This window comes from Hypomesus nipponensis, chromosome 11 (assembly GCF_054491055.1).
Source record: "Hypomesus nipponensis isolate SF chromosome 11, ASM5449105v1, whole genome shotgun sequence".
Taxonomy (NCBI): domain Eukaryota; kingdom Metazoa; phylum Chordata; class Actinopteri; order Osmeriformes; family Osmeridae; genus Hypomesus; species Hypomesus nipponensis.
The window spans coordinates 21,007,501-21,020,000 of record NC_140371.1 but is presented as its reverse complement, the minus strand read 5'-3'; the positions used below and the strand labels follow the sequence as shown (position 1 = coordinate 21,020,000).

General features: G+C 49.1%; 1 protein-coding gene across 1 annotated transcript in view; it reads right to left on the bottom strand.

Moving 5' to 3' along the window:
- Positions 1 to 12,500, bottom strand: part of rims1a (regulating synaptic membrane exocytosis 1a) — a 42,111-nt gene that overhangs the window by 8,455 nt on the left and 21,156 nt on the right. The window contains exons 6-23 of the mRNA XM_084709552.1: positions 11,826 to 12,500; positions 10,317 to 10,357; positions 9,839 to 9,949; positions 9,581 to 9,680; positions 9,364 to 9,487; positions 8,735 to 8,781; positions 8,409 to 8,521; positions 8,123 to 8,253; positions 7,465 to 7,636; positions 6,223 to 6,376; positions 5,909 to 5,965; positions 5,396 to 5,555; positions 4,891 to 4,995; positions 4,273 to 4,335; positions 3,397 to 3,474; positions 2,937 to 3,056; positions 2,352 to 2,441; positions 186 to 245 (exon numbers count right to left, since the gene is read on the bottom strand). The exon at positions 11,826 to 12,500 is cut by the window's right edge and continues 107 nt beyond it. Of these exons, the coding sequence (XP_084565678.1) occupies positions 186 to 245; positions 2,352 to 2,441; positions 2,937 to 3,056; positions 3,397 to 3,474; positions 4,273 to 4,335; positions 4,891 to 4,995; positions 5,396 to 5,555; positions 5,909 to 5,965; positions 6,223 to 6,376; positions 7,465 to 7,636; positions 8,123 to 8,253; positions 8,409 to 8,521; positions 8,735 to 8,781; positions 9,364 to 9,487; positions 9,581 to 9,680; positions 9,839 to 9,949; positions 10,317 to 10,357; positions 11,826 to 12,500 (2,401 nt within the window). The remainder of the gene's footprint in view (positions 1 to 185; positions 246 to 2,351; positions 2,442 to 2,936; positions 3,057 to 3,396; positions 3,475 to 4,272; positions 4,336 to 4,890; positions 4,996 to 5,395; positions 5,556 to 5,908; positions 5,966 to 6,222; positions 6,377 to 7,464; positions 7,637 to 8,122; positions 8,254 to 8,408; positions 8,522 to 8,734; positions 8,782 to 9,363; positions 9,488 to 9,580; positions 9,681 to 9,838; positions 9,950 to 10,316; positions 10,358 to 11,825) is intronic.

The window sequence follows — 12,500 nt, the reverse complement described above, 5'->3', positions numbered from 1 at the left end:
TTCCCAGGGAGCGCTGATGGATGTGGGGTCTACAGACAGCAGTCTAGGGATGAACGTGAACTAGCTCAGTGATGTCCACACACAATGAGAGACAATTTGAGGGGACGTCACAACACACACACTCTTGTAGCAATCACGTGTGTGTGTATGTGTGTGTGTGTGTGTATGTATGTGTGTGTGTGTACCTCTTTGCACTGAGGTGATTGATTAGGTCCTGAGAAGGAAACACAGGATCCAGCACCCACCTGTTTCTCACACACACACACACACAACGATGATGATGACAACACACAAACAGACACATCAACAAGCACACACACATACACAAAACACATGTGATGGTCAACAGGAGATGAAGTGTTTGGGATATTATCTAAGGCGCTCCTCTGTTGACTAGAAAACAAGAGGCTGAACAGACAAGCATCAAACAGGGCAACAGATAGGGGAGAGAAGCACACCCACACACACACAGTGTCTCACACACAGTGTCTCACACACAGTGACACACACACAGTGACACACACACGGTGACACACGCTACAGACTGAAGGGTTCTCTAACACCAAGCACTCAAATACAAACTAGATCAGCCTGTCAAAGAGCAAAACGAACTGCAGAACACTGGACACCCATCCCCCAGCAGTAGCCAATGCTGCTAAACTGAGATCTGAGCATTACAGGAGCAAAAAAATGAAATTCAAGTCACAACATAACACTTAAACTACTGCAGCATAAGAGAGACTGACCACATGCACAAGCTGGAAAACAAGATATTCCAGGTGGGAAGTGAGGACCAACGACTCTGTGACACGTGACACATTCCCTCTCATAGATCACTACGACATGTCCTTCCACAAACAGTGCACAGCGATTACCAAAAGCGTAATGCAAGGGGAACGGCAAATCAGAGCATTTTCATGGGACAAGGTGAGGATTAGAGCTTAGCGGTTAGGGGTTTAGCCACGTTAGCATGTGGGTTAGCGCTGGGGTCTACTCCGGAAAGGGGGTGGGAGTGAGGTAGGAAAGGAAGGAAGGGGGAGTAGGGTGGGAGGGAGTAGGGAGGGAGAGTGGGTGGAGGGGAGGTGAGGGTGGGGGTGGGGGAGTGGGGAGGAGGGTGAGGGTGAGGGTGAGGGGAGGGGTACTAAGGGGAGAGGTTGAGGGGGTGGTAGGGGGGTACCTGTCGTCTTCAGGGGAGGCGTGCTGGATTAGAATCCTGGGGCTGGCAGGACGTCTACGAGGCAGGGACTGAGAGAACCTGAGGGCCACAGCGCCCCCCGGTGGACAGACACAGAGACACACACATCCAGGTTTACCCATGCTCACAACCTGCTCCACAAAGGGCTCCCTCACAGCACCACACACCTGCACCCTCCAACACGCTCCACACTTCCACGCACCAGCTACACGCTCCAACACGCTCCACACTTCATCTCATTTCATTCCATTTGTTTGAACGGTTGCCATTCTCGTCTATTGAAAAGCCTGCCGTCCCTACGCTCACAAAACACGTTCAAATTTCTCCTAAATACCAATGATGCCCTCTCCCTGTGCCACTTGTTCTGTTACACAACACACACGACTCTGCACATGCACTCTTCTGGAGAGGTGATGTACAGTATCTATGACCTCAACAAACACCATTCTGACAACCACAACACACATACACTCTAGAGGACCCCTGTATGTAAAAGAACATGCAGATATCCTAAACATCTCATGTCAGATGGAGAATAAAGTATAATTTCAGAGATTAGATTTTTCCCACCACAATTTAGAGTGACCCCCAGACTCTGGGTGTGTGTCTGGGAGCACACGGCATGAGAGGGATGATGGGTCTTCAGGGTCGTTAAAGAATGTGGGATGAGGGGGCACAGGGGGCAAGGTCCACAGCCAGTTTCAAAGTGTTCTTTCATCCACCAGCAGTAGTTAGCTTTCATGAGAACGGACAGGTCAGAACAGGTCTGAGCGAGTAAAACAAACACTTGTGGTGTTACATGAACACGTTGAGGTTTGCTGTGATGTCATCACAGGGTAGGAGAAGGGTGAGAAGACCCCTGAATGGAGTTAGACACAGGCTGTGGGGTACAGGGTACAGGGTATAGGATACAGGGTACAGGGTGTAGGGTGTAGGGTGTAGGGTACAGGGTACAGGGTATAGGATACAGGGTACAGGGTACAGGGTGTAGGGTGTAGGGTACAAGGTACAGGGTATAGGGTGTAGGGTAAAGGGTAAAGGGTGAAGGGTACAGGGTATAGGGTTCAGGGTGTAGGGTGTAGGGTACAGGGTACAGGGTACAGGGTACAGGGTACAGGGTACAGGGTACAGGGTACAGGGTACAGGGGGCTGGTACCTGTCAGGCTCTGGTGAGGGAACATTATTGTCTGGAGTGAGACAGTTGGTGCTAGCGCTCCTAACCCTGTCCAGAGAGGGCCGTAGATCACTAACCCCCACAAGCATGCCATCCAATGCAGGAGAGAGGAGAGGACAGGACAGGAGAGGACAGGAGACAATACAAAGGAAACAATGGAGAAACAGAAAGAAGGCTGTGTTAGAGAGAGAAATCATAGAGGACATGCCTAGTCTCAACGCAACCGTGAGCGGTCTGGTCGTCATGGAGATGGCCCTGTCAGGTAGTCAGGCTGTCGGGCATGGTCTGGTCGTCATGGAGATTTTGAGTTAAATGTGTCAAATTGTTACGATGACCGGTCTTTGACCCAATGGAGAGAAGCTGCTTGATGGGAAGTCTATGTGCGTGTGTGTGCGCACATACGAGTGTGAGTGTGCACTTGTGTGTGTGTGCGTGTGTGTGGTTGGAGAAGTCTGAGGCCTAAAACTCACGTTGGGTCCTACAGTTCAGGGTGTCTAACTCTTCTAACTGGTCCTGGGAATCCACAGCTTATGGAGATGTTTGTGTGTGCGCGTGTGTGTGCCTTACCTAATCATGATCTCGTCTGTGAACTTGAAGACGTGATGCGTGAGGGAGCGCGGCGTGGAGGTGGAGAAAACACGAGAGCGCACCCTAGAGGTCGACGTAAGGCATGCAGGCAGCGTGGAACTTAACACGCGAAAAAACAAGAAAATAAAAACATAAAATAAGACATGCAGCTAGCATGCAGTGTCAAGACACAAACGTTTACCTCAGATGACTTTAAGTCACAGATAAATACCCAGCACAAGGTTAACAGTCCTGAATTAGTCGGACGAGCTCAAATATTTGAGCTGCACATTTTACGGTAGATTCCTATATATTAACAAACTAGAAAAATACCTTTTCCAGCATGTGTGTTTGTGAGTGTGTGTGTTTTCGGCGAGTGTGTGTGTTTGTGAGTGTGTGTTTTTTCGGTGTGTGTGTGAGAGGTTGGGTGTTAGTGTATTTGCTCTCCACATAGACTCACCTGTAAATGTCCTTGTGAATGCCGTTGACTAACAGAGGCATCTTAGGGGGCAGAGTGACACTGTGTCTAGACGATCTCCTGAGTTGAGCAGGTGTGTGTGTGTGTGTGTGTGTGTGTGTGTGTGTGTGTGAGTGTGCATGCAGGACACCGGGATAGAAGATTGGGAGAAAGGTGGATTACTAAAACAGAAAGGTGTGAACAGCAAGAGCAGAACAGGCTAAGCAGGGCAAAGATCAGCACAGCTGTTCATACTTACTGCAATGAGGGACCACAGGGAAGCATTGCGCCTGCATACCCAATATTTTGTACCTACAGTATTAATTTAATATGGACACAACTCTGTCCTCTAGTGTGTGGAGTGCAGTACTACAACTGGTTTATTTACTGTAACTAGAAAACAAGTGTCTCTCTCTCTCTCTCTCTGTCCCGTCTGATGGGTCGAGTCTGTGAGGTGCTGTAGAGTAAACAGTCCCAGGGATGGAGTCTGTGTGTGATGGATGTTATGTGAACGCATGTGTGAGTCGTTCATGTGTTACGGACATCGATGTGGATGAGTGTGTTAAAAGAGGCTCTCTCTCTCTGACTCGTTCTCTCCCACTGCGAGATGCCTGAAAGCTCGACACGACACGATCAACAAAGGTTTATGCCTCTCCAAAAAGTATATGAAATGAAATACAAATAAGTTGAAAGCTTTCGAATGTATGATGTTTTGTACAGTGAAAATTGTGATGTTTCTGAATGTGAAATGCTAAAGTAATTCGAATAAAACAAATTATACGATTTGATTATTACTGCTAATACTACTTTTACTCATTAAAACAATAATAGAACCCCAAAATAATAAAAGTATAAAATATGCGATGAGTTCTTGTTTACCTTTTGGTGTGTAGGCACTCGGCACTTTTGCCCCGCATTGATTGGTGGATCATGATGACCTCACTGTGGTTACCATGGAGATGGGTGACACATGAGGAAATCAACAACGGTAGCAAAGTTCCAAAGCACAGGGAAACAACATGAGTAGTAATCTAAACCGGCACAGCATTTGTACACATGACACCACGACAGCATCTTGGCTGCCTCTAAATACATTGGAACTGCTTCGTCCTGGACGCTACAAGCTAACGCCTTCTGACAGAGCAGGCATCACAGGCACTGTTCTCAGGGCGAACACAGTATCACAGGCACTGATCTCAGGGCGAACACAGCGTTGTACTGACTGGAGGACAGATACAGGGTCATGTGACTGTAGGACAGCAGGAAGGGAGGGGTCAGGGATACACACTCATAGACACGCACGCATACTGTGGAGACACACGAGTAAACGAACAAACAGAAAATACGTGTGCTCTTAGTAGTACACCTTTTCAAACCCTCCTTACACACATGTAAATACTCAACATACAAACAAGCACACACATATCTATATATAAGTATCCATATACGTGGTTTGTTACACCAAACCAAACCCGACATGACACACAGACCCCCTACCTGTCATCCAGGTATTCCTCCTCCTGTTGGGGCCCTCTAGTGGAGTCATAGTAGCGGGTGGGCGAACGAGAACGACGACCATGATGGATCTCATCATCCAAACTCCTGATGAGAGAGAGAGAGAGAGAGAGAGAGAGAGAGAGAGAGAGAGAGAGAGAGAGAGAGAGAGAGAGGGAAGGATAAATAAAAAGAGAGAAGAAGAAAGAGACAGAGAAAGAAAGCAGGAGAAAGAGAAATAATGAAGATACTAGAAGCATGACTATTTTACTTGAGAACAACCTTCATTAGAAATAAAGAAACATCCTAACACAGTCCAACGTATTACATGTGTGTGTCCTTTGAGAAGATAGCCTTCTAAGAGTCCCCACCTCACCTCACCCACCTCATGTCACCCACCTCACCCCCACCTCACCCACCTCACCTCACCCACCTCACCTCACCTCCCCCACCTAACCCACCCACCCCCACCTAACCCACCCCCACCCACCTCACCCCCCCACCTCACCTCTGGGTGGGGATGTTGGGGGGGCGTGAGCGTGTGTGCGCCTGCTCCTCTCGGGGTGGAGACACAGAGCGGGAGCGATGGTGAGCCCCCCTCCTCTGCTCTGGAACCTCCAGCGTGCTGGGCTGCTCTCTCTGACGCTCCCTGCCACGCCCGTCTGCAGCTATACACACACCCACGCACACAGACCAACACACGCACACATCCATGCAAGCACACGCATGAACACACACAAACACATGTTACTATCTTAACAGCCTCACTGAAGGGTCATGTCCAGAAGTTTTCAGTTACATCACCTGAGGAGAGCTATCTGAAAGCTCCCAGAAGAAGTGTTTATTTTAGAAAACATAATCAAACCCTTGGAGCCCCAAACATAGTTAAGAAGGTTGCAGCTGTGGCCGGTAAAGACCAGAACACTATCAAGTCCTGAAGAGTAGAGGAACAGTGGAACAGTGGACCAGTGGAACAGTGGAACAGTGCTTACACAACAGTATTCCCAGTAAGCCCACCCACCTTTAGGCACTGCTGTCGTACCCTCATCAATCTCAGACTCAACGACACGTTGAGAACCTGGACAACAGCGGGGACACACACAAAGACACACACACAAAAAGACAAACACACGCACAAAAACACACACACACAAAGACACACACATAGAGAGAGGATTGTCGAAAGAGCAGGGGTGTGAAGACAACATTTATATAAACACAGTAAATGTGACAGACTCTCTCAAACACACACACACACACACAGAGGCACAAACACACAGAGAACACACACACAGAACACACTAACGCAGGGGGGGTGCTGCTGTTGAGACTCACGTTGGAGCTTCTTGGGGGGCGTGTCGGTGTGGGCGTGTCTGCGGGGCAGGTAGGGGGAGGGGCGCGGGAGGGGGATGGAGGAGGAGTCATGGGTCTGCAGCTTGTACCAGTGGGGCTGGTCGTCCAGCAGAGCTGTTTCCAGCTCTATCAGAACCTGCAGAACACAAGCCACAACTATCAGAACTTGCAGAACACAAGCCACCACTATCAGAACCTGCAGAACACAAGCCACAACTATCAGAACCTGCAGAACACAAGCCACAACTATCAGAACCTGCAGAACACAAGCCACCACTATCAGAACCTGCAGAACACAAGCCACCACTATCAGAACCTGCAGAACACAAGCCACAACTATCAGAACCTGCAGAACACAAGCCACCACTATCAGAACCTGCAGAACACAAGCCACAACTATCAGAACCTGCAGAACACAAGCCACAACTATCAGAACCTGCAGAACACAAGCCACCACTATCAGAACCTGCAGATCACAAGCCACAACTATCAGAACCTGCAGAACACAAGCCACCACTATCAGAACCTGCAGAACACAAGCCACCACTATCAGAACCTGCAGAACACAAGCCACAACTATCAGAACCTGCAGAACACAAGCCACCACTATCAGAACCTGCAGAACACAAGCCACCACTATCAGAACCTGCAGAACACAAGTCACAACTATGAGAACCTGCAGAACACAAGCCACAACTATCAGAACCTGTAGAACACAAGCCACCACTATCAGAACCTGCAGAACACAAGCCACAACTATGAGAACCTGCAGAACACAAGCCACAACTATCAGAACCTGTAGAACACAAGCCACAACTATGAGAACCTGCAGAACACAAGCCACCACTATCAGAACCTGCAGAACACAAGCCACAACTATCAGAACCTGCAGAACACCAGCCACCACTATGAGAACATGCAGAACACAAGCCACAACTATTTTAAAAACTATCTTCTAAACAAAAACTTCTAAAGATTGAAAACATGTATGCATATGATGTGAGATCCAGTTACCAGTGTGACACTGAAACAAGTAATGGCTAGTTTTTACTGAAGTATATGTCAGAGCCCACACTTCTTTACTTTAACTTGTGTGAAAAAGTGTATTCAGTAACTTTTAACAGTCTTTTTAAACATGATTATCTGTACTTCTACTTGAATGAAGGATGCGTGTGCTTTTTGCCATCTCTGAGTATATAGGTATGTGTGTGTGTGTGTGTGTACCTCTCCCATGAACAGGCTGTCCTGTTCTGGCATGTGTGGCTGGTCCCAGACTGTCATCTCCAGCATGTGGTTCCTGAAGTCTCGTCGGTGGACGTGCGAGTAGACAAACCCCTGGTTCCACTTCGGGTCGCCGCTCCTTTTAACCGTCTTGGTCCTCCGCTTGCTCCTATCACTGCGGGGACGCACAAGGGCACAAAACACACGTCACACACACACACACACACAGCAGAAAGGATGTCAGAGCAGAGAGGATCATATGCTATTTTAATATTTTGAAAAATGTAACATCCTCTTTATGTCGGTACGTCCATTAGATGCATTCTACAGCCCGTGATCTACTAGGGAGGGTTTTGGTTGTTGGAAATTGTTGCTTGAATTCGCCTTTGTTTCTCGCTAGTGGCTTCGTGAGGTTACTTGGCGTGCAGACGGGCCTAGCATGCATTTGTTACAGTTGGCGTTCCAGTTTTCTGTACAGGAAGTACCAGTGTTCTATACAGGATGTACCAGTGTTCTGTACAGGAAGTACCAGTGTTCTATACAGGAAGTACCAGTGTTTTATAGAGGAAGTACCAGTTTTCTGTACAGGAAGTACCAGTGTTCTATACAGGAAGTACCAGTGTTCTATACAGGAAGTACCAGTGTTCTGTAGAGGAAGTACCTGCGGTCTGGCAGGAAGTACATTTTCACGTAGGGATTTCTAGGTCGCCCGTCCGGCCTGGCGGGCAGGTCAACTGCCTGGAGGACGTTCACTATGAGCTGGTGACCCACCTTGTCATACCACAACTTCACCTAAGAACACACACACAGACAAAACCCAAACACACACACATACCGACACAAGCAATAACACACAGACAGACACTCAATGTCACAATGAGGAAATATGCAGTACACTTGGGGCATCGAAACGTCACCAACACACAGACAGAGCACAGCGTACTAACAGAGATACTTCCAGGCATTAGATGAGGCGTGTCTCTGAGGGTGGGGCTGGATGGAGACAGGACCGAGATAGACGGACGTTCCATCTTCTGGGACTCGAATGAACTGGAACCTGCTGTGAGGGCAAAAGTACACAAACAGACAGTTCAACCAATTAAACCCAAACCACATACAGACGGGATCTCAAGTCACGTGACATCAGCTTTAACAGGGTTTTAACAGGACATGCACATCAGCAGCTGTGAGAGAGAGAGAGAGAGAGAGAGAGAGAGAGAGAGAGAGAGAGACAGAGAGTGACAGAGAGAGAGACCCCAGAGTAGATACCTACTGGATTCTAATGGAGGATGGGATGTGTCTGGGATTCTTGGGATATCACTAAAAATAACAACAATGAGAAATATCTTTCAGACCTGACAGGTCAAGGTAAAACAAGGTGTACTGTCTGACACCACCAGTACCAGGTAGAGAGTTGTCACAGGTGAAGTAGTTAAACTGGATACAAGAAAAATTAGAAACAAATTAAAACAAAACATGGGTAAGCAGAGAAAGAGTTGTCCCAGCGCTAAGAAACGAAACACCTGACCGGTTGGAGAGGGAGACCGCTGGGGAGTCTGGGATAGGAGGAGGGGGCAGGTCCTTATTAGACAGCTTGTTTACTTACTGAGAGCTTCTATACATCCCCTTGCAAATGTTTAGTAGGAAATCGGTACATTTGTAATTTTCAAGGAAGGCCGTCAAACAACAGCGAGGTGTAATGTTTCAGTGTGTGAAAGATAAATATGTATTCATAGTTCATAACATCAATATTTTTTTGTGACAACTTGGTTTGGATTTGTTTGAATTATAAACATTTCGACAATACAAACCTTGTTCCAGAAATGCTTAAAATATTGTATCGCAGTTCACAATGATCACATTTATAAGTAATTGACTCAACGTAGAACGACTCTGACTCACCCAATGGGTCTGGAGACCACCAGCTCCACTTGAGGTTCAGTTTGAGATTCCAAAATGATATTGTAAACTTCTTTCTGCGTTGCTCCGGGCAACAACTTGCCGTTCCACTGAAGAACCTCATCACCTGAAGGAACAAACAACCTGTTCTTCCTGAAACCCTACCGTCACATCCCTCACCCATCAGTCCGAATCACACGCACACGCGTGTGTCACTGACCTGCACGCAGATGACCCACCACGTCAGCAAGACTGCCTTTCTTGACTTTGGTGATGAAAGCCCCCAATCTCCCTGTCTCAGTGAGCCGGCCCCCTACCACCTGACGCACACACACACACACACACACACACAGAGAGTACATGATGTGTCAAATTAAGGTATTTTGTCCATACATATGAACATCCAGTGGTTTGAGGTATAACCTTGGCATGTGTGTGAGTGCGCGCGTGCACGCGTGCGTGGGTGTGTGTGTGTGACCTTCAGTCCTAGCAAGGCTCCAGCCTCCTTTGGCATAGCGCTCCTCTTGCTCAACGTGATTCGACCGATTAGATGGTCACCTTCTGTGGATGGTTGCCATGTCACTGGGTGCTGTGAGAACGATGTTGTGATTCAATCAAACAGCCGAGCAGCAATCGCATTACAACTGACCCTCACTCTCTCTCTCTCTCTCTCTCTCTCTCTCTCTCTCTCTCTCTCTCTCTTCTCTCTCTCTCTCTCTCTCTCTCTCTACACACGCACACAAACATGCACACACACAGAGAGATGCACTTTGGTGGAGACCAACGCACTCGAGAAAACTACTCAGAGATGAACTCTATGAGAGAAAAAACACTTACAATACACAGACAAACACAAACACACAACCTGGAACCCACAGGTCGAGCAAGTGCATCTCTCTCTCAGACACACACTCTGTCAGACAAACACACACACACACTCTGAGTCAGGTACTCACATGCCATACAGTGGGGTCCAGGGGGTAGCACTCCCAGTCACCTACAAACAGACAACAGAACAGCTGAAACAGGAGCCTGGAGCCCTCTCTCGGTAACACAGTCTCTCTCTCTCTCTCTCTCTCTCTCTCTCTCTCTCTCTCTCTCTCTCTCTCTCTCTCTCTCTCTCTCTCTCTCTCTCTCTCTCTCTCTCTCTCTCTCTCTCTCTCTCTCTCCTATCGCTCTCCCTCTTTGGCCTCTCACTCTCTGTTCTCTCTCTCCAACTCTCCAACTCACAATCTATCTGTCTTATGTAGCTTCTCTCTCCATCTCTCTCCGATCTCTATCTCTGTCTCTCTCTCCGCTCCCTCCTTCCCTGGTATCTCTATCTCTGTCTCTCTCTCCGCTCCCTCCTTCCCTGGTATCTCTATCTCTGTCTTTCTCCCCGCTCCCTCCTTCCCTGGTATCTCTATCTCTGTCTCTCTCTCCGCTCCCTCCTTCCCTGGTATCTCTATCTCTGGTCTCCCTCTCTGCTCCTGGCGACTACAGATGTATACACAGTACATACCAGCATCGCTGCCACTATATACAGCTCAGCCACACTGCAAACCTCTTTAGAGCGGGGCTGTTTATGGAGACGGACAGAAGCTTGTTGAATATTTGGGTCGGAGACGGGTGCCCGTCCAGACTAAGGGTGCCTCTAGTCTGGATCAACAAAACCTGGGGGAGGAAGTGATTCTGCACGCAGAGAGGTCTAGATTGACTTAACAATATTTAGTGACCGTAAAAGTGAATTCACTTCAGTCTTTGTAGTTTATAACCTTTAATGAAAGACTGATCTTGTCTGTGCGTATGATCTCTTTTTAGAATACCATGAAAGAGGACAAAGTAAAGAGGAAAGTAAGCGAGTCATATCTGCCTTGGTTCATGACCTGAATACTGGTTTATGTGTGTGTGAGTGTGTGTGGGCCAAGCTCTGTACAGTTAGGGGTTTGCAGTGCCAACAAGCACATGACTGCTTGACCTGGGCTCTCAGCAGAGCTAAAAAAGGATGAGGGTCTGGGTTCCTCAGCGGAGTGTTTACAATCCCATCTGACAAACATCTCTTCCTCTGCCACTTGATTGATAATGGGCTTTAGTTTCCATCCAGGTGGCCCGCAGGTCACCTTCGCAGGTAGGACATACTCCACAAACTGGATCAAACCTGGGCGTCTTAAATATGGCCCCGGCAGAAGTTTAACAGACATAAACACATACGTATACACACACACACATCAACTCTGCTCTCCCAAATCATCTCCTGACTGTTTTTTTAGATCGATCAGATAGACTAGTTTTAGTGTGCTGGGCACACGGACAGCCTGTCTACGGTGTTCCGAGGGTATAGACTCACGCACAGATGCTAACTCTGCCCTCACCAACCCTCTCTCTTTCTCCCCCTCTATCCTGAGCCTACACAGAGAGAAGCTCTTGTTTAGACATGAGGTGTTCCTCAGAGCTGGGATGATCTCCCCCTCTGCCTCCCAGCTCACCTCTCTCGCTGACGCTCTCGATCTCGGCGTCCTCGCAGCTGCTGTACTCGGGCGTGGTCCCTCCCTCCTCCTCGGAGCTGCTCACGGACGTCTGTCTCTTCCCGCCGCCGCCTCCGCTGCCGCCACCCCCTCGCTTCGACTTGTAAGGGCGCGGAGGGGGCGGTCGCAAGGACTCCGATTGGTCGGAGCTGAGCGAATCGTTTCGCAGCATGCTCTCCGCCTTCTCCCGTTTGGTCCGTCGCAAGAGCGGGGCGTTGCCAGGGGTGTTGCCAGGGGTGGAGCCTGATCCGGGAGGTTCTCTGAGTTCGGGGGGCTGGTGGTGTTGATGCTGCTGTTGTTGTTGGTAAGCGTGGTCCTGGGCCCCCCCGACTCCTCCCACCACCGTCCTCTGGCCCAGCCTGTCAGGCCAGATCCCCACCCCGTCCCCCACCCCACCCTCACCCCCAACCCCCACACCCCCACCTCTCCCCTGGGGGAGGAGAGAGTTCCTACCCCCTGGGGGTGCCCCTGCTTGAGGCTGACCAGGGCGGCGAGGGGGATCCATGTGGTACCCCTCCTCAGTCCGGTGAGGATCGCCTGCAGCCCCGCACCCCCCGACAGGGTCGTGTTCCAGAGAGCGTCCCTTCATCAGACGCCGGCTCTCCCTTCGCTCCCGGGGGTCGCGGAGGTCACGAT